Raw genomic sequence first — 21,391 nt, 5'->3', positions numbered from 1 at the left:
GTCCAGGGCAAGGCCGCCCCCCCCCCCCCCGCTGCCACCCCTCCCCCGCCAGTGCCGCAGTCTCAAGTCTCCACTCACCCACCCCCAGCCCTGTCAACAGCCCCCTCCGTCTGCCACCGGGCCCCCTGCATTCAAATCAGCAGCGCCTCACCTCCGTGTGAAAGCGGCAGATCACCTCCCGTCAGGCCTTCCCTCACTGTGTCCCGCCCTCGTCTGAGGTAACCTCCGGTTTCCGCGAGGGTGGGACACAAGGAGGGCCCTGAAGGGAGGCGATCGTCATCTGCCGCTTCCACACACGGAGTGGACTGGTGAGGTGTTGCCAATTTGAATGCAGGGGGGCTGTCGATGGAGATCATGGCAGGCAGGTACGACTGGGGACTGCAGCACTGGTGGCCTTGGGAGCAGGAGGAGAGAGACCCTGGCGCCAGGCCCCCCTTGGAGGCCCGGGCCCGGGGTATTTTGTCCCCCCTGCCCCCCTTCTCGGTGGCCCTGGAGTCGCACATATGTTCCTATGAACAACTGTAGTGCATGCTAAAAATACTAGCTTGCTCTTAGCAAAGCTTTAGTAAACAGGGCACAATATTTTTCAAATTGTGTTAGTCCCAGTCTCTGGCTACTGCTTTAACTCTCCTTCATTTGTCACCCTTCTGTCCTTTTCACCTTCCTCACTAACCAGCTCCAGCATTGATCTTTTCCTTTCAGCTTTCTTCTTACTATCAATTCACTCGGGGTGCCAGTCACGGCCATGGCAGAAACTGGGGAGTGGACTCCACAGCACACGTGCAGGCCCTATCTCCTTCAGTTTGAGGCAGTAACGGGGGACCCCTGTGGCATGAGGGCCCAGAGCAATTGCCCCGGTTGCCACCCTGTGGTGCCAGTGGGTGTTGAGCACCCCTAATATTTAGCGAACACCTTCATTTTGTCAAGGGAGGGGGTAACCTGCAGTGTGTGTGGCTCCCCCAATCCATTTGGAACGGTGGGTGCCTGTTTCTGTTTTTATTTGTTGAGGTTGGCAGGCTTGTATGGGAACTGGGAAGGCGTTTTCTCCCCTGCCTCCCTCAATACAGGCAGGCAGGAATAGAAACTGGAACATTCACCAAAGGAATAGAAACTGGAACATTCACCAATAAGGGGGGTGGGAGGAGCAAGTGGCTGACATTGTAGAAGGTTAAGAATTTGTCAGGCAGCTTCCTCCGCCTAGTAACGATTTTGAGTGCAGCAGTAACAGAGCACAAACCCAGGCCGGGAGCCAGAAACTATGGGCCAAAGGACGGATGTTTATCTGGTCCCTGCGCCTCTACTCCAGGACTGCAGCAAGGGAAAGCAGTTCAACAAAAGCAGCTATGGTAAGACCATCTTTCTACACTGCATGCTGCATCCCCCACCCAAGGAGAGAGAGAGACTGAGAGAAAGAAGGGGGCACTTGCCCTCTCACTGCTAGTGTTCCCTCAGCGCAGTGGGGAGGGTGCACGCATGCATTTGCCCCCCCCCCCCAGCGCAGGAGGGGTGGGCATGCATGCATGCACACACGCACTGCTCTTGCAGTTGCTGCATTGCTCCTTCGCAGAGGTGCACGGACTCATGCACGCGCCCACTCACTGGTCCGTACGTACTCCCGCTTGTGCGCGCAGAGCATACAACTAATAATAGAAAGGAATATCAGGATTTAATCAAATCATATAGGTGCAATTTCCAAAGTACGTTTGCAAGAGTTAAGGGAAGTGAAAATGAAAACAACAATCCAATTTTATATTTTCAGCCAAATCCGTAAACCTTCTACATTTGTCTTTTTAATGGTAATAAATAAAGTAAGATGGTATCTTGGTAAAATTATATTTTATTAAATTTTAAAGTATGAAAGAGTGAAATATCATGAACGATGTCAACACAAGATTCAAAAAAGAGTCTGGCATAAAACAGTACAAGTTTGGCTGTTTCCAAAAATAAGAGTATAAAAAAGTGACATAGCAGATGAATCTAGATATAACTGTCAAGTGATTTCCATTTACAAGATCTGTTAGCCAGAAGTGATAACTGGTATCAAATATGTTCATATTTCAGAGCAGTATTTGTCACCCTCATATTAGCCATCCACCTTTCCCTGCTTTACTGTTTTAAATTAGTACTTAGCTTCTTGAATGACATTTGTCAAATGGTGAAGCCATTCTTTTTTAGAAGGTACTAAATGGATCTTTTCTAAAAACAAGTAACAACATATCTTGCAGATGGAAGACCAACAATTTTTATTGGTGGACAGTTTCTCCAGCAGAGTTTGGGCCCTGTTTTTTTTTTTTTTTTTACTAAAGGTGTACTAGCATTTTTAGTGCATGCTAAAAGGAATATATAGGCGACTTTAGCGTTTAGTGTGCAACTTAGTGGGTCCTTTGTAAAGACCGTTTGAACTTTTAGAATATTCCCTTATTTGTTCAATGTATAATGGAGCTGTAGCAAATATTCTCGTATTCAATTCTGCCTGAATACATTATTCGTATTTGTCTGAATAGTGATTTAAATTCGAATAGGAATAATCTGGGGCTCTTCTGTGCTAAATCCTACTGAAATAATCTGACTTCATGTTGCTTCTTTTATTATTATTTGCTATTTTTCATTATTCGCATTCATCTGAATAGTAAAATATGCTATTTGGTACAGCTCTAACTGCCTAAAGGTTTACATTGTTGTGCTATACATTACCCTAACCTTTCGTGTTTGTATTGCTGTATATTTTATAGTTTTTAATGTTTTTGTCTAACAAAGTGTGTTTACTGTGATCCTTGTCCTTTAAAATATTCTACACCGCCTTGATGTAACATATGAAAGGCCAGTATAAGAAATATATGTTAATAAATCAAATATTTAAATTTATATTTCCATGTTTTTCCATGATCAAAAGTTTTCATCACTATACTTAAAAAAAAATCCTCTTGATTCTTTTTGGCAGTCTCTCTGGCTATGAAAAATTTGTACTTTTTCTTTGTTTTTACTTAGTAACATAGTAGATGACGGCAGAAAAAGACCTGCACGGTCCATCCAGTCTGCCCAAGAAGATATTCATATGTGCTACTTTTTTTATTTGTACTGTCCTCTTCAGTGCACAGACCGTATAAGTCTGCCCAGCACTAGTCCTCCCTCCCAACCACCAGCCCCAGCACAGACCGTATATGTCTGCCCACACTAGCTCCGCCTCCCAACCACCAGCTCTGCCACCCATTCTAGGCTAAGCTCCTGAGGATCCCTTTCTTCTGCACAGGATTCCTTTTGCCAAAGGGTGTGGGTAAAAGCCATATTCTCCAGATCTGCCAGATCCTCCCGGTTCTTGGCATGATATACATAGTAGATGACAGCAGAAAAAGACCACAGTCCATCTAGTCTGGCCAACAAGACAAACTTATATGTGTATACCTTACCTTGATTTGTACCTGCCTTATTCAGGGCATAGACCCTACAAGTCTGCCCAGCAGTACTTCCCACCTCCCAACCACCAGTCCCGCCTCCCATCAACGGCTCTGGCACAGACCGTATAAGTCTGCCCTCCACTATCCTCGCCTCCCAACCACCAATCCCTCTTCCCCCCACCTGCTCCGCCACCCAATTTCGGCTAAGCTTCTGAGGATCCCTTCCTTCTGCACAGGATTCCTTTATGTATATCCCACGCATGTTTGAATTCCGTTACCGTTTTCATCTCCACCACCTCCTGCGGGAGGGCATTCCAAGCATCCACCACCCTCTCTGTGAAAAAATACTTCCTGACATCTTTCCTGAGTCTGCCCCCCTTCATAGTAACATAGTAGATGACGGCAGAAAAAGACCTGCGCGGTCCATCCAGTTTGCCCAACAAGATAACTCATATGTGCTACTTTTTGTGTAAACCCTACTTTGATTTGTACCTGTGCTCTTCAGGGCACAGACCGTATAAGTCTGCCCAGCACTATCCCCGCCTCCCAATCACCAGCCCCGCCTCCCAACCACTGGCTCTGGCACAGACCGTACAAGTCTGCCCAGCACTATCCCCGCCTCCCTACCACCAGCCCCGCCTCCCGATCTTGACTAAGCTCCTGAGGATCCATTCCTTCGGCACAGGATTTCTTTATGCTTATCCCACGCATGTTTGAATTCCGTTACCGTTTTCATTTCCACCACCTCCCGCGGGAGGGCATTCCAAGCATCCACCACTCTCTCCGTGAAAAAGTACTTCCTGACATTTTTCTTGAGTCTGCCCCCCTTCAATCTCATTTCATGTCCTCTCGTTCTACCACAAGTAATTCTGCCTTCCATATCATCAAGCTGATCAATCCATAGACTGGTGGGTTGTGTCCATCTACCAGCAGGTGGAGATAGAGAGCAATCCTTTTGCCTCCCTATATGTGGTCATGTGCTGCCGGAAACTCCTCAGTATGTTCTCTATCTCAGCAGGTGGTGGTCACACACAGCAGCAGCTCTGGCTAGGCCTCCAAGCCTAATCTTTAGGTTTTGTTGAGTGCCTGGGGTTGAGGGCTCTTCTTGAGCAAGTGCAAACCTGGTGGCGCCAGGTCCCTCCTTTTCTCCCCCCTCCCGCTGGCTCCGTTAAAAAAAAAAAAAAAAAAAATTTTGAACGTCCTTAAAGGCGTTTATTTCGACGTTTATTTAAACGTTTATTGCAGCTACTCACTGGGACACCAGGTCGTTACAGCTTGGAGCGGAAAGCAGGTAATTTTTACCTTTTTATAGCGGGCAGGGGGTTCCCCGATTGATCTCCACGTGGCATATGGCGTTGGAGGGCGAGGGCGCAAGTCGCTCCCCGGATCGCTTCGGCGCTTCTAGAGGGGATGCGGGGGCCTTAAAATCTGATTCGCCCTTGTTGGGTGACAGTTTCGTGACCGATGAGTGTCCCGGTCCTTCCTCCGGCGTGGCGGTTTTTCCCGCCATAAACGCCCATCCCCCGCTGCTCGCCTCCGCCATCTTGGCCGGCCACGCGACTCGGACGGCTTCTTCTTGGGCCGCCCTTGAGGGAGACCTTAATGCCATGGACGCCCTTAATTTGGGCGACGGCATCAAAACGGCGAAAGCGCCGTTCTTCCCGCGCGGCTCCTTCGCGGAGTGTCGCGCCGGACGCCATCTTGGATGCGCAGCATGTCTCTCCCCCGCTCTTGCGAGTGCCGGTTGAGAGTGCGTCTAGGGCTGTAGCCCAGGCTGCGGAAGTGCACAGTCTGGGGGGTTTCTCCCCCGAGTTTGTTTTGCTGCTGCATCAGGCCTTCCTTATGCAAAACGCTGCCCCTACTCCCTCGTTTGGTAAAGAAGTTGAGGTCCCCGGAGGTAACGCCCTCGGGTTGATTCCCAGGCCTTGGAGGACTTTGTCTCCTCCGATGTAGATGAGGGCAGCGTATCTGAGTTCTCCCAACGGTCCTTTGCGGATTCCTTGGAGGAGACGGATCCCCGCTCGGTTGGAGCGGATGTCCCCTCTGCAGCGCGGCTTTTTAGCTCAGAGGATTTGCCCAACCTGTTAGTGCAGGCCATGGGCATTTTGAAGATTTCCTCTCCGGAGGACGTCTCTCCCTCAGCCCCTGTTGGCTCTGCCATTATGCTGGGGACGAAGCGCCCGCCTAGAACCTTCCACGTGCATGATGCCATGCACACCTTAATTTCGGCTCAATGGGATGTCCCGGAAGCGAGCCTCAAAGTGGCTAGGGCTATGTCCCGCCTCTATCCTTTACCTGAAAGTGAACGTGAGGCCTATCTGTGGCCTACCGTGGATTCTTTAATCACTGCAGTGACTAAGAAAACGGCTTTGCCGGTGGAAGGTGGCACGGCCCTAAAGGACGCCCAAGACAGAAGATTGGAGGCGGCCTTAAGGTCGTCCTTTGAGGCGACTGCTTTAAGTTTGCAGGCCTCGGTTTGCGGTGCCTATGTGGCCAGGGCGTGCCTGTCTATGGTGCAGCGGGCTTCCCCCTCGGATCATTCCTTGAGGGCTGATTGGCCGGCCCTGGAATCGGGCTTAGCCTATTTGGCAGACTTGCTGTATGTTGTCTTGAGAGCCTCAGCTAAAGGCATGGCTCAGACAGTCTCTGCGCGGCGGTGGCTTTGGCTGAAACATTGGTCTGCTGACCACGCCTCTAAATCCCGCCTGGCTAGATTGCCTTTTAAAGGCAAGCTGCTCTTTGGGGTCGAGCTGGACAAAATCGTGACCGATCTCGGCACGTCTAAGGGCAAGAAGTTACCAGAGGTCAGGGCTCGGGCTAGTACCCGTCCCGGTCCCTCCAGAGGACGGTTTCAGGAAGCCCGTCGGTACCGCCCGGGCAGGCCGGGCTCCTCTGCCCCCTCTTCCTTCAAGAGGAATTTCTCCCCCAAGCAGCATTCCTTTCGCAGAGACCGCCGTCCCGGAGGTGCTCCCTCCGGTCCTCCCCCAGGGTCTCGTACCCAGTGACGGGGCCTTGGGCCACGCCCCAGTGCAGATTGGAGGACGGCTGTCCTCGTTCTGGGTGAGCGGACCACAGTAACTTCACACGCTTGGGTGCTGGAAGTCATCAGAGACGGCTACAAGCTAGAGTTCTGCCGACCCTTAAGAGACGGGTTTGTACTCTCTCCCTGCAAGTCTCCGGTCAAAGCTGTGGCAGTGCAGCAGACCTTGGACAACCTGATCCGCCTGGGTGCGGTCGTTCCGGTGCCAGAAAATCAGATTGGCAAGGGACGTTACTCCATTTACTTTGTGGTACCAAAGAAAGGAGGTTCTGTCCGGCCTATCCTCGACCTCAAAGGGGTCAATCGGGCCTTGAAAGTGCGGCACTTTCGCATGGAGACTCTCCGCTCTGTTATAGCGGCAGTGAAGGCAGGAGAGTTCTTGGCTTCCTTGGACATCAAGGAAGCGTACCTGCATATTCCCATCTGGCCTCCTCTCCAACGCTTTCTGCGTTTTACAGTCCTGAGACGACACTTCCAGTTCAGAGCCCTCCCTTTCGGGTTGGCTACTGCTCCGCGGACCTTTTCCAAAGTAATGGTGGTCATAGCGGCCTTCCTGCTAAAGGAAGGAGTACAAGTCCATCCTTATCTGGACGACTGGTTGATCCGAGCCCCCTCTGATGCAGAATGCGGCAAAGCTATGGACCAGGTAGTTGCTCTTTTGAGCTCCCTGGGATGGATCATCAACTGGAAGAAGAGCCAGCTGCACCCGACTCAGTCCCTGGAGTATCTGGGAGTTCGATTCGACACCCAAGTGGGCAGAGTGTTCCTGCCAGACAATCGGATTGTCAAGCTTCAGGCTCAGGTGGACTAGTTCCTAGTAGCCTCTCCTATTCGGGCTTGGGACTACGTGCAGCTGTTGGGCTCTATGACGGCCACGATGGAAGTAGTGCCCTGGGCCAGGGCTCATATGAGACCACTACAGCTATCTCTGCTGCTGCGCTGGACTCCGATGTCGGAGGATTATGCTGTGCGCCTTCCCTTGGACCCAGCAGTGCGCAAGGCGCTGAGCTGGTGGACGCAGACAGCCAAGTTGTCTGCAGGAATGACTCTGGTGACCCCGGAGTGGATTGTCGTCACGACAGACGCCTCTTTGATGGGCTGGGAGCCCACTGCTTGGGAAGGACAGCGCAGGGGCTCTGGTCTCCTGCAGAGGCAAGTGGTCTATCAACCTCCTGGAACTCAGAGCCATTCGGTTGGTGGTATTGGAGTTCATCCCGGTACTGGTGTTGAAGCCTGTACGGGTCCTGTCGGACAATGCCACGGCTGTGGCCTATATCAACCGCCAGGGAGGTACCAAGAGCGCCCCTCTAGCCAAGGAGGCTATGAATCTATGCCAGTGGGCGGAAGCGAACCTGGAGCAGCTTTCAGTGGCCCACATTGCTGGAGTCATGAATGTCAAGGCGGACTTTCTCAGTCGCCATACTTTGGAGCCCGGAGAGCGGCAGCTATCTGCTCAGGCGTTCTTGGACATCACGAAGCGCTGGGGCCAGCCGAGCCTAGATCTGATGGCGTCATCGGCCAATTGCCAAGTGCCGCGCTTGTTCAGCAGAGGACGGGACCCTCGATCCCTGGGAGTAGATGCTCTTCTCCAACAGTGGCCGACACAAGAGTTTCTCTATGTGTTCCCGCCCTGGCCCATGTTGGGCAGGGTGCTAGACCGGGTGGCAAAGCATCCCGGCAGGGTAATCCTGGTGGTCCGGATTGGACCAGATGTCTCTGGTATGCGGACTTGATCAGGCTCTCAGTCGGCGATCCTCTGCGGCTGCCAGTGGAGCAGGGCCTGTTACATCAGGGTCCCGTGGTGATGGAGGATCCCTCCCCCTTTGGTCTTACGGCCTGGCTATTGAGCGGCAGCGTCTGAGAAAGAAGGGCTTCTCAGACAAGGTCATCGCCACTATGCTGAGAGCGAGGAAGCGCTCTACTTCTACTGCTTACGCCAGGGTATGGCGTATCTTTGCAGCGTGGTGTGAAGCAGGCTCACTTTCTCCCTTCACTGCTCCAATTTCTTCAGTGTTGGCGTTCCTGCAAGAAGGTCTGGACAAAGGCCTGTCGCTCAGTTCCCTGAAAGTTCAGGTAGCGGCTCTGGCTTGCTTCAGGGGCCGCCTGAAGGGTGCTTCCCTGGCTTCGCAGCCAGATGTGGTGCGCTTTCTCAAGGGAGTTAATCACCTGCGCCCTCCTCTGCGCTCAGTGGTGCCTGCGTGGAATCTCAACCTGGTGCTAAGAGCATTGCAGAAGCCGCCTTTTGAACCCTTGTCGAGGGCATCTCTGAAAGACCTGACGTTGAAAGCAGTCTTTTTGGTGGCTATCACTTCAGCCAGAAGAGTTTCCGAGCTCCAGGCACTCTCATGTCGAGAGCTTTTTCTGCAGTTCACTGAGGCAGGAGTGACTATTCGCACAGTGCCTTCCTTCCTGCCCAAGATTGTTTTTTAGCTTCCATGTGATTCAGCAGCTCTGTCTCCCTTCCTTTCGTAGGGAGGTCTACCCAGAGGAATACTCTGCTCTCAATTTCTGGATGTGAGACGAGTCATCATCAGATACTTGGAAGTGACCAATGATTTCCGGAAATCGGATCATCTGTTTGTCCTCTTTACAGGTCCTCGTAAGGGTCTGCAGGCTTCTAAGCCTACAGTGGCAAGATGGGCAAGGAAGCCATTGCAGCGGTTTAGGGAGATTTGCAAGGCGGCATCTTGGGCTTCGGCCCATGCCTTTGCCAGGCATTACCGCTTGACTGTGGCTGCTCGGGCGGAGGCCCGGTTTGGAGCTTCAGTGTTGCGGTCAGGGATTTCTATGTCCCGCCCTGGGTGAGTACTGCTTCGGTACATCCCACCAGTCTATGGATTGATCAGCTTGATGATATGGAAGGTAAAATTATGTATCATACCTGATAATTTTCTTTCCATTAATCATAGCTGATCAATCCATAGCCCCTCCCAGATATCTGTACTGTTTATATTCTGGTTGAATTTTAGGTTCAAGTTTAGCCTTCAGTTACTTCAGGAGGACTTCGTGTTCAAGTTCTTCTTTCACTTGGATTCTTCAAGAGTTGAGACGAGTTTTGTGTAACAGTGAGCTGCTGCATTCCTCTCCCCTCCGTTTTACGGGGCTGGATTGAGACATAAATTCTGCCGGCACTCCCTTCCGCTTCGTGCGGCTGTAGGGCAGCTTTGTACCCCTCCCGCTTCGGCGGTGTTAGGGTCAGTCAGCTCCTCCCGCGGTTGCGGTTGCAGGATAAGCCAGATCCCCCCGCATCGGCGGGGTGGTGTCCCTCCCCCGCTCCGCGGGGATGAGCTGGACGGATTCCCCTCCCCCACTTGTGTGGGGATGAGCTGGGTTAATTCCCCTCCCCCGTTTCGGCGGTGGTGAGCTGGGCAGAGTGTCCCTTTGTGGGTGTAATTCTCTAAGTGCTGAGTCCTGCGGATGGAGCTTTGATATCGACATACTGAGGAGTTTCCGGCAGCACATGACCACATATAGGGAGGCAAAAGGATTGCTCTCTATCTCCACCTGCTGGTAGATGGACACAATCCACCAGTCTATGGATTGATCAGCTATGATTAATGGAAAGAAAATTATCAGGTATGATACATAATTTTACCTTAAATACTGGTGGATCTGTCTTTTGCCTGTTTCTTCACTGACTTGAAAGAAATATTAAAACCAAAGGGTTGGAGATCACTGCACGCTAGAATCTGCAGCAGCTCGATTGGGCACCATCTTCCTCAACCCTGGCTGTGGCTTATTCACTTGTGGCCCGTCTCCAGTAGCCCAAAGCTCAGCTCAGCTGTCATTGCAGATCTCCCAGAAGTGCCATCTTTCCATGTTACTGCTCATTTTCATCAGAAAACACTGGAGAGAAGAGCTTGGAGAGCAGCTGGCCATCTGTGGGGAGGGTGTGAAGTGAGGAGGAGGTTGCTTTTTTCTCTACTGCTTCAATGTCTGTACCAAGGCACAGCAGAGGAGGGGGAGATCAGTGATTCCAGACTGCGCGGCTTTTACTCACACCCATTACAACTAATTGTGACCCATTGGAAACACTTTTCACACTTGACCTATCACAAGTGGTGGAACTGGTTATTACTTTTTAAGAACTATCTTAGATTCCCAAACTATACAAAAGAGTCACAAATCTGCAAAATGGAAATCATTTGATGCTTATCTTTCTAAACAATAATATATTTTTCTGAAGTTTACCCATGTACCCTGTTTCCCCGAAAGTAAGACATCCCCCAAAAATAAGACCTAGTAGAGGTTTTCCTGAATTGGTAGATATAAGGCCTCCCCCGAAAGTAAGACCTAGCAAATTTTTGTTTGAAAACAGGGCCGCCGAGAGCCGGACAAGGCCGTCGCCGGGCCCCCCCCCCCCCCCCCCCCCCCCGTCGCTCCCGGAACTAACCTTAAACGCCTCCTTTCACCTTCGCAGCAGCAGGGCAGACCTCGCCTTCCTTCCTTGCCCTGCCCTCGCGGATGTTACGTCAGGCAAGGGCGGGACACGGAAGGAAGGAGTGGCCTGTCCTGCTGCTGCTTGCTGTGAAGGTGAAAGGAGGCGTTTAAGGTTAGTTCCGGGAGCGACGGAGGGCGGGCGGGCCAACCCCGATGCTTCCCGAAAAATAAGACAGCCCCTGAAAATAAGACCTAGCGCATTTTGGGGGGCAAAAATTAATATAAGACAGTGTCTTATTTTCGGGGAAACACGGTATACTATTTCATTTGTTAATTGCTATTGTTCTATCATTTTTCTTTTCACCAGTGTTACAAGTTTAAGGGCCTCTTTTACTAAGGTGTGCTAGCATTTTTAGCTCACGCTAATATTTAGGGTGTGCTAAATGTTAGAGACGCCTATAGGGCGTGCCAGTAAAAGAGGCCCTTAAACTTGAATTTTCAGCCTTTTGCAGGGAATAAGAGGTATTCATGAGTGGGACATTTCTGCTTTCTGTTGGGTTCATGCTTTACATATATGTCTTGGTTGAGTAACTTGTATTTACATGCATGTTTGACATATATGTGAGGTTCTGATGATGATCAGTGCAGCTGCACCCTCCCAAACTATGCATTTAATTCCATAATCATGAATTGTAAGTAGGATATGTTCTTATAATCTTTCCAAACAATTGTCACCTTAAGACTGAAGAAATAGGATGGATGATGCGTTTCAGCAGTAACTGAATTCTCTAAAACCTTTCTTGTTAGTGTGTGTCATCCTTGTTTAATTTCCCTGCACCTTATTTGGCTAAACAGGGTGTGTGAACTTAATAAGAGCCCATTTTACTAAAACATAAATGTGGCAATTAAAGTGTGGTAAATATCTCCACCTTAATATTTTAAGGTTCAGTTCCTGCCTCTTCTTCGCCCCCTTTCCATGTTAACTATTAATGTACCAATTTTTAAATACTGCTGCTTTTAGATTTGATTGGAAGAGAAAGTCCCCACCCCATTCTCCACATTAACCGTCAGTCAACTCGTAGTTAGCTACACAAGTGGTATGAACTGCCCTGCAGTGAAGTATGCAACTAAAACTTTTTTAAAACCCCTGTTTTCTTTGCTTGAACTGGGAAACTACTGGGAATACTTCTCCCCCTCCCCCCCCCCAATGTTTAATGCTGATCTTTTGCAGTCACTTTGCACTAAACTTGTAGTAAATGCAGTTTAGTGAGGTTTCATAATCCAGTTCCTCCTCTCCAGTCTAATATAAGAACATAGGGTAGATTTCTTTTCATCATTTTCATAAACGCAGTTAGCTTAGAATTATTACCCAAATGAATGAGTTTATTTGATCTCTATTCTGTCTCCCTGTGTTCTCCAAGCATCGTATTAAAGATCACCTAAATTCTTTTGGCTTATTGGAGTCGGCAATCGTGCGTGTTAGTGTTTTGACTTTAGTTTTACATTTGTTACAGATTGTGATGCTTTGGTTTCACTTTAAAGGCCTCCTGCTTTTGTTCTGTAATGTCTATGTAACAAACAGCTTAAATTGTCTCTCTTAAATGTATTTATTCTCTTTCTCTGCATCTAGTGAAGAATCTTAACCTTTTTATTTATTGGTCTTTCAGTTCCTTCAGCTACTTCGAAACCAGGTTATTATGGTAAGTTTCTTCCTAGTTGTCTCTAACAAACACTTTTCTCTTTTTTTGATGCTCAGAGCTGTTATATTACAGCTGTTGAAATAATGATCATAAGTTCAGAAAACTGCAACCCACAATTCAAACAACAGAAACTCGGACAGAATCCAAGACTGTGTTTATCCCCAAACCCTTCCCTCTGCCATAGAGCAGGTAACATGATCACAAGAGCAGAGTCACTGTAAAAAGTACAATAGTTCAACATCACATTGTGTGAATAGGCTTTAACAGGAACCCAAGTTCTCAGAAATGAGTCTACCTGACCTTCCCTTTTTTACCAGAAGATACTTGTGAGATATGAAGTAATTAACTGCTGTAACTAGTTACAAAGTAACTCAATATTGCACAACACTGAGAGAACTATAACTCCTTCATACCCAAGTGTTGACATGACAGATGTTGGCTCCTAAGCTATTATAGAAAGGGTGCTAAGCTCACCCCTTTGTGGTACCTAAAATGAGGTGCCAGTTTATAGAATCCCACCCACCCCACCCCCACGTTTGCATGTAAAGCACTGTTTGATCTATGGAAATGCCTTTAAAAATTACCCTCCTCACACTCAGGCCAGGTGCATCCATCACTGAGCACAAGGGTGGTCATGATCAAAAGCAAACGCTGGCGCAAGAGGCTATTAGCGCCATACTAGTTTGCTACCGCCCCATGATTAGAGCCCTCGAACGCGTGAAACAACGCGCTTGAGGGCTCTTTGTGCAAGTAGCATGCAAATGCACGCTAAACAGGTGGCAGTTTATAGAATACCCCCCCCCCCCCCATATTTGCATGTGAAGCACTGTTTGATCTATGGAATTGGTTTAAAAAATTACCCCTCCCCACACTCAGGCCAGGTGCATCTGCCACTGAGCACAAGCAGCTAAGTGGGGGGGGGGGGGGGGGGGGCTAAGAAAGGTTAATGACTTGACTCTTTATCCTCCAAGAAATATAAAATGGAAATAACATTTACAAAATTAAAATTGCTTCTGATAAAGTGGAGGAGAATAAGGAGTAAGAAGCACTGAAGCCTGGACAGATGTGAAGATTATCTGAAAGGCAGTTCTATAAATGGACGTGTGCATTCACGTGCGACAGGTGGCTGTCACTGTTGTGATAATTGGCACTTATGCACATATGTGCACTTCGCCCTGTTCTATCGTGCATAACTGCAAGGGGTGTACATGTGGGCGGAGCATGGGAGGGCCAGGGGCGTGTCTCTAGCATATGCCTGTAACTTACTGCATAATGCACTTAGCCACGCCCATTTATGTCTGCCATTGATCTGCTGTGAGTGGTTGTGCACTGCTGCGGTTTTACACTGGTATTCTACATCAGAGTCAACGTTCCCCACACTGCACTAGGGCACCTGAAACTGGGTTCCCTGTTATACAGTTGCCCATAGACTGTATTGTTTTCATTTGCCATCATTTTCTCTCCAGTCTGTCCATCTACACCTGGCTTGTTCAACCCACAGGCCAAAACCCAACCCTCCAGCTTCATTTATCTGGCAAACAGAAGCTCCATTGAAAATTCAGATTCTTCTGGCAGGATCCCTCCTTCCTCACTGGGACTCCACTAGCCATGAGCTTGAGCCACACAGTGCTGGAAGTTTGGGTTGGTCTTGCAGTATCAAGTCTCCTCCACCCCTACATACTGAGATCTTTCAGCTGCTGAAACTGTCTCTTCTTTCTTCCTGTGTTTCAGGTGAATCAAACGGCCTCTGCAGAAGGATTCCTGTGCTCCGGTTTATGGTCTGTCTTTTGTCAGTCCTCATTGTTCTTCTGATTGGCATGACGATTATAACAGTCACCACAATAGCCAGGGCATGTGAGTGAAATACACTGGAACATTTTCTCTTTGGAGTGGGGGAGGTAGAAATATTGCACTGGTTAATACATTACTCCTATTTAACAAGGGTAAAGAGAATGTATTCCCAAGGCATCCATTAAAAAATTTAGGTCAGTGGATTATCGGCCAGACCTCATTACTTTAACTAAGCGATTACACTTCCTTCCTAGGGGAGTGAGTGGACCAGGACAGGGGTAGCTAATGAACTATTTTATGTAGAAAGAAGAACAAGATGAGAACATGATATACGTCTGTACCTTTCATCTTCCACACCTCTGCCGAGTCCTAATCAACTCAGTGCACTGTGACTAAAGTTTGTAATGATCTGGAGAAGGCCAGAGCACTCAGAATATTTCTTTGCCGTAGTGGGAAGGTTGAGGAAAAGTTTCTGTCCATAGAGTGAATTGACTCCTGTCCACATGTGACCTGCAGAGTTAATTGATATTGCACCTGCACTGTTTTCAGAGGGTTTCCCAAACCCAAAGATATTACATTCTTAGACACAGCCAAATGCCCCAGAGGTATCCCTAAGGGGAGCTACTCAGCAACCCTAAAGTTGTTATTTATGTTTATTAAAATTTACTGTACTGCTTGGCTTCTACAATTGAGGCCTCCATCATGCATGAAAAACCTAAAACAGAAGAAAGACATCAGTAGCTAAGGACCACATTCTTCATCCACCCATCTGTCCTGGTTCTTCTCCATTTGCAGCCTTTTCCCTCCCCCCCGCCACCAAGATCTCTTCGTATCTTTCCAAGTATGCCTATTTGTACTCTCTTTACTTCATCTATCCCCAGTGTCCACCGCTTTCTCAGTATTTCTCATTTTCTCCCTGAGCCTCCCTCCGTTTAGCTTCACCTGGTGACTCCCTCGTCCCTTAACTTTTCATACTATGGAAAATGTTACCCTCTCGTACTTTCCTTGTGACTGCTAGATATTTGAACGTTTGTTTCAAATTTGAATGTTCGTAACTCCTTCACTCCCTCGATGTGTGGACTGTACTGCAGATCTAGTGCTGATATTACTGAATTTGGGGCCAGTTTGCAAATGTACTAATCAAAAGTACCGGAGTTAATAAGACAGGTGCCAGCATGATGTCAAAAGGCTGAAGTCCCCCCGGTGCAGCCGCCATATTGGTCAGAACAAAAGAAACTATTAGCTGCTGTATCCACGTTGCCGTCGTTCATTGTTATTTTATCACAGTTAAAACATGCCAGCTTGTGTAGCATATGGGATGTACACAAAGGAAGTATCACAACGGAATAACCTTTCATCGCACTCAGTGTGTCATTTCAAGGGGCACCCTAGCTCTTCCCACCTGCAGCCCCCTCAAACCCCGGAGCCCTCACTTCCCGCAGTTCCCTCTAAACCCTGGAGCTCTCACCACTGTGTTTGTCAAGTGCAGACCCGCCACACAAAGATATTTCTATATAAAAACAATAGCAAACTTTTATATGTCTTTATTTTTGCTTCTGAGGATGATATAGCACTGAAATCCACAATACAACATTGCAAATAACAAAGCAAGCTCCGGACCACTTACCAAATACATTTTGAATATAACCCTCCTTCCCCCCCCCCCCTCCCGATCCCTTCCTAACAGAGAGAATGCAAAACCTAGGAGGTTTAATAAAACTATATAACCCTCACAAGTTTGCTAGTGTATTCAACAGCAACTACAGTTGTTTTGTTCTGACTAATATGGCGGCAAGCTCCGCTCAGTGGCTTCAGCTCAGATAACGGGTTAGATAGGCTCATGTTGTCTCCTGTCATTAAACCTCCTTGGTCAGTTCTATAACTGCCCCTCACTTTTTTTTTTTTACTTTGTTTTTTTGTTTGTTTTTTATTGAAATACTGCAAATCAGTAAAACTGTATACAAAAATATTAGCCAAACACAGAGAAAATTCCCCTCCCCCCATCCCTTCCGTTCCCCTCTAATACAGTGGTATATCATTATCATGATTCAAGGCTAGAGTACGTCAGCTAGGGTACTGTCCCTCACACGGAGGGGTCATGAGCTCTCATCTTCCATTGTTCGTAAACTTGCCAAATGTCATAAAAATTAGCCAGTCGACCCTGTCGCAAAGCTATAAGTTTTGATAGTTGAAAGATAACATCCAGTTTCTGCATGATGCGTGACAGAGGAGGTAAAACCGCTTGTTTCCACGCTTGTACAATAACCAGTCTAGTAGCTGTGAGCAGCATTGTAGCAACTTTGTGTTGGGAGGCAGTATTTGCAGCTGGTTAACTCAATCTTAGCAGGTTACCTTGAGAAACATTGCCTCCTAGTGGCACCTATGAACACTGTTCTCAGGGCGCAGCTAAAACATTTTAATATTTCCATGCTACAAGAATTAAAAGGAAAACTAGCAATACAATTGAGATACTGAGATCATATACAGTATAAAATATACCCTGATTCTGAGTGGAGCTCATTGGTGCGATGTTATCTCCAAAATGAACAATTCCCCTGCTAATATTTATGGGGATCTCTTCTCTAAGAAAGGACTGGGGAAACGTGTCTTTATTTACTGTGCGGGGGGGGGGGGGGGGGGGGGGGGGGGGGACATAGTGATGGTCAAACCTACAAGTGAAAAGCAAAGATTTTGGGGCTGTTCTTACACAGTTCAAATTATACTTGCTAATTAATTTCCAGCATCTTATATAAAGGTTTTCTGAATGCAGAAGATGTTTCAATAAGTCCTTACCTATTTGCTTGTTGAGGAAAATGCAGTGAGGTACCTTGATCTAGAAAACTTGTGATTTTAATAACATTTCAGTGCTTTGAATTCTAATTTCTGTGCAAATTAACTGTGAGTGGATATTTATATTTGGTCTTATTTGACTTAAGATAAAAGAATTTTTTTCCGTTCCTGGATGTAAATTCTTGAAGCTGATAAGTTAGCTGTATAACTAAACAAATCAGAAAAGGGAGGCAGTTTAATTAACTTGAACGCTGATTCTCCCTCAGACACTGATACTGTAGAAGGAGACATTTCTAAATGTCTAATACAAGAATGGTGTAACTAAGCTAGAATTATTCTTATTTATAGGTAAACAAAATCAGGTTTCTGGAAATGAAGTTTCTCATCCTGATCCCTGTGCAGACGGCTGGATGTGGTACAGAGGGAGATGTTATTTGTTTTCTGAAGATGTGGGAAATTGGGACGTGGCCCAAAGCTTTTGCACCTCTCAGAACAGCTCCCTTGCTTGCATGAAGACTCAGCAGGAACTGGTGAGTGTGACAGATCCTACACTAGCCTGGTAAGACAAGATGGGCTAGGTGGAATGGAGAGAAGAGAGGCTGTGATGAATGGAAGCCAGATAGGAAAGGAGTTAGATGTTCTGTTAAGCTCTTATCAGAGAATCATTGTGCACCATGAGACAGGAGGTAGTGTTCTATTGTGAATTAAAAACTGGTTAAAAGATAGAAAAAAGAGAGTAGGGTTAATGGTCAGTATTCTCAATGGAGAAGGGTAGCTAGTGGGGTTCCCCAGGGGTCTGTGCTGGGACCGCTGCTTTTTAACATATTTATAAATGACCTAGAGATGGGAGTAACTAGTGAGGTAATTAAATTTGCTGATGACACAAAGTTATTCAAAGTCGTTAAGTCTCAGGAGGATTGTGAAAAATTACAAGAGGACCTTATGAGACTGGGAGACTGGGTGTCTAAATGGCAGATGACGTTTAATGTGAGCAAGTGCAAAGTGATGCATGTGGGAAAGAGGAACCCGAATTATAGCTATGTCATGCAAGGTTCCACATTAGGAGTCACGGACCAAGAAAGGGATCTAGGTGTTGTCGTTGATGATACGTTGAAACCTTCTGCTCAGTGTGCTGCTGCGGCTAAGAACGCAAATAGAATATTAGGAATTATTAGGAAAAGAATGAAAAACAAAAATGAGGATGTTGAATGCCTTTGTATCGCTCCATGGTGCGACCGCACCTCGAATATTGTGTGCAATTTTGGTCACTGCATCTCAAGAAAGATATAGTGGAATTAGAAAAAGCACAGACAAGGGTGATGAAAATGATAAAGGGGATGGGAGACTTTCCTGTGAGGGAAGGCTAAAGCGTCTGGGGCTCTTCAGCTAGGAGAAAAGATGACTGAGGGAAATATGATAGAGGTCTATAAAATAATGAGAGAAGAGGAATGGTAGACGTGAATCGCTTGTTTACTCTTTGCAAAAATACTAGGACTAGGGAGCATGCAATGAAGCTACAAAGTAGTAAATTTGAAACAAATTGGAGAAAGATTTCTTCACTCAAAGAAATTAAACTCTGGAATTTGTTGCCAGAGAATGTAGTCAAAGCAGTTAGCTTAGCAGGGTTTAAAAAAGGTTTGGATAGCTTCCTAAAGGAAAAGTCCATAGACCGTTATTGAATGGACTTGGGGAAAATCCACTATTTCTGAGATAAGCAGTATAAAATGTTTTGTACTTTTTGTGGATCTTGCCAGGTATCTGTGACCTGGATTGGCCACTGTTGGAAACAGGATGCTGGGCTTGATGGACCTTTGGTCTGTCCCAGTATGGCAACACTTATGTTCTTACTGAGTAAGACAGGCCACTCATTCAGCTCTATACAGTTCCTTAAGCTATTTTGACACCCCTTTGAGGAGGCTCAGTTGAACCTTTAATATCAGAGTCCTGTCAGCACTGCAGGGTAATAAACCCCACATGGAAAAGTAATATCTGACTGAGAATGGCTTTTTCAGGGTAATAACCCTTCCCCCCCAAGAGAATGGTTTTCTCTCTGCAGTTCCTCACTGTTGATCATAAATTACTTTGTTATATTACTGAAAGGTGGTTTACGAAGAAATTAAACTCTACTTTATTTTCCTAAGGATTATTTAATGAAGCGTAAAGGTGATGCTGACTACTGGATTGGTCTGAGAAGAGGAGGGCAAGGACAACCATGGAAATGGACAGATGGGTCGGAATTCAATAACACGTAAGTCTTTCTCTTTCTAATTCACTAAAACAGGGGCACATTTCAGACAGTGGGAAAAAGTCCACAAGTACTTTTTACACTCAGGCTTTGCCGTAAATACCTGTGGACAATTTGCACCTGCTTTTTATCTGGGTTGATTTTTAATAGAAAATACAATCTGTGTGTGTTTTTTGATCTCCGCCAAAACATGGATGGGAGAATGTTGCCTAAAGGTGGCTAAACATACTTGCGTTATGGAAGTCCAAATGGAGGTTTTTTTTTTATTAAGGCATGCTAGCATTTTTAACACAGTTGAGTAAAAGAGGCCCTGAGGGAGCTGTGAACCAGCAGAATCAAAACACACTTGTTAAGTTGTCCTTCTGCAACTGTTTTTTCTTGAGAAGAAAAGTCAAACCAGCTCCTTTACATTGTCACTGTTAGTTTCCCTTTTCAAGTGATGAGTACAAAGCATATCTCATTTGTTTTGTCTTTGAAGGATGTGCAATGCTTTGCAATGATTTTTTTCTGTGCATTTGTTGCAGGTTTGCAATTTTGCAGGATTCAGATTGTGTTTGCCTGAATCATGATGGTTCCAAGAGCGCCGGATGCAACACAAACCGAAAATGGATCTGTAGCATGGCAGCCTGGTCAAATTTATAGGAAGAGCATGGAAGGGGCTTTGCAAACACATATCTGCAGCTGCCTTAAGTTCCCTGTCAGGCCTCTGTGGTGGAGTTACGGATCAAGAAAGGGATCTGGGTGTCGTCGTCGATGATACGCTGAAACCTTCTGCTCAGTGTGCTGCTGCGGCTAGGAAAGCGAATAGAATGTTGGGTGTTATTAGGAAGGGTATGGAGTCCAGGTGTGCGGATGTTATAATGCCGTTGTATCGCTCCATGGTGCGACCGCACCTGGAGTATTGTGTTCAGTACTGGTCTCCGTATCTCAAAAAAGATATAGTAGAATTGGAAAAGGTACAGCGAAGGGCGACGAAAATGATAGTGGGGATGGGACGACTTTCCTATGAAGAGAGGCTGAGAAGGCTAGGGCTTTTTAGCTTGGAGAAGAGACGGCTGAGGGGAGATATGATAAAAGTGTATAAAATAATGAGTGGAATGGATCGGGTGGATGTGAAGCGACTGTTCACGCTATCCAAAAATACTAGGACTAGAGGGCATGAGTTGAAGCTACAGTGTGGTAAATTTAAAACGAATCGGAGAAAATTTTTCTTCACCCAACGTGTAATTAGACTCTGGAATTCGTTGCCGGAGAACGTGGTACGGGCGGTTAGCTTGACGGAGTTTAAAAAGGGGTTAGATAGATTCCTAAAGGACAAGTCCATAGACCGCTATTAAATGGACTTGGAAAAATTCCGCATTTTTAGGTATAACTTGTCTGGAATGTTTTTACGTTTGGGGAGCGTGCCAGGTGCCCTTGACCTGGATTGGCCACTGTCGGTGACAGGATGCTGGGCTAGATGGACCTTTGGTCTTTCCCAGTATGGCACTACTTATGTACTTATGTAACCTGCTTTTCTTCACAAGGTACAGGGCGACAGGCAAAAACACTCCAACCCCAGGGCTACGCTGCACTGATGAGACCCAAAAGGACGAAATGTGTGTATGCAAGCAGAAGACTGCATTGTGTTTCTTCACCGAGGTTTTTTAATAATTTGACAGTGTTAATATCACCCAATAATATTAACATCAGAAAAATTAGAAATAAAGAAAAAGGATAAATTAGTCAAGGAAATATTACTTTACACATTTGTCTAGAAAGAAGGAAACCCAGAGCGATAGATACACCAACCATACAAACATAAGCCATGAATTTCACAGTGCATCTATACAGTCTTCAAAAACATATTATAAAGATATAAACAGTCTAGAAGGGCATTACCTAAAGAATGTTACCTCAGTCAGCCCAAACAGTAATAAAGGTCCTGGTTTATTAGCCTAGGGATGGTTTAACTCCTCCTTTGCTTTCATACATTCTTGTAACTGCCTGGTGTAAGAAACCCCAGATAATGATTACCCCAAACACAGTCAATCAATTACAAGGAAAATGT

General features: G+C 46.7%; 2 protein-coding genes across 2 annotated transcripts in view; one reads left to right on the top strand and one right to left on the bottom strand.

Annotated features, from left to right (window-relative positions):
* LOC115457560 (killer cell lectin-like receptor subfamily B member 1B allele B) overlaps nt 1-21,391 on the bottom strand; it is a 567,620-nt gene that overhangs the window by 117,854 nt on the left and 428,375 nt on the right. The gene's annotated exons all lie outside the window — the stretch shown is intronic.
* Nucleotides 1,108-20,055, top strand: LOC115457564 (C-type lectin domain family 2 member D-like). Its single transcript, XM_030187022.1, has 6 exons — nt 1,108-1,346; nt 12,474-12,515; nt 14,247-14,369; nt 17,445-17,626; nt 19,238-19,344; nt 19,866-20,055. The coding sequence occupies exons 1-6, from the start codon at nt 1,259-1,261 to the stop codon at nt 19,981-19,983; spliced, it is 660 nt and encodes a 219-aa protein (XP_030042882.1). The 5' UTR covers nt 1,108-1,258; the 3' UTR covers nt 19,984-20,055.

This window comes from Microcaecilia unicolor, chromosome 14 (assembly GCF_901765095.1).
Source record: "Microcaecilia unicolor chromosome 14, aMicUni1.1, whole genome shotgun sequence".
NCBI classification, from domain to species: domain Eukaryota; kingdom Metazoa; phylum Chordata; class Amphibia; order Gymnophiona; family Siphonopidae; genus Microcaecilia; species Microcaecilia unicolor.
This window is presented reverse-complemented; position numbering and strand designations above follow the sequence as displayed.

Excerpts from the sequence above, each read along its gene's own strand:
- LOC115457564 (XM_030187022.1), top strand. The coding sequence starts at position 1,259 with ATGGGCCAAAGGACGGATGTTTATCTGGTCCCTGCGCCTCTACTCCAG. Across the intron at positions 1,347-12,473 it reads GTTCAACAAAAGCAGCTATG|GTCTTTCAGTTCCTTCAGCT; the intron begins GTAAGACCATCT and ends TTTTATTTATTG. Across the intron at positions 14,370-17,444 it reads CACCACAATAGCCAGGGCAT|GTAAACAAAATCAGGTTTCT; the intron begins GTGAGTGAAATA and ends TCTTATTTATAG.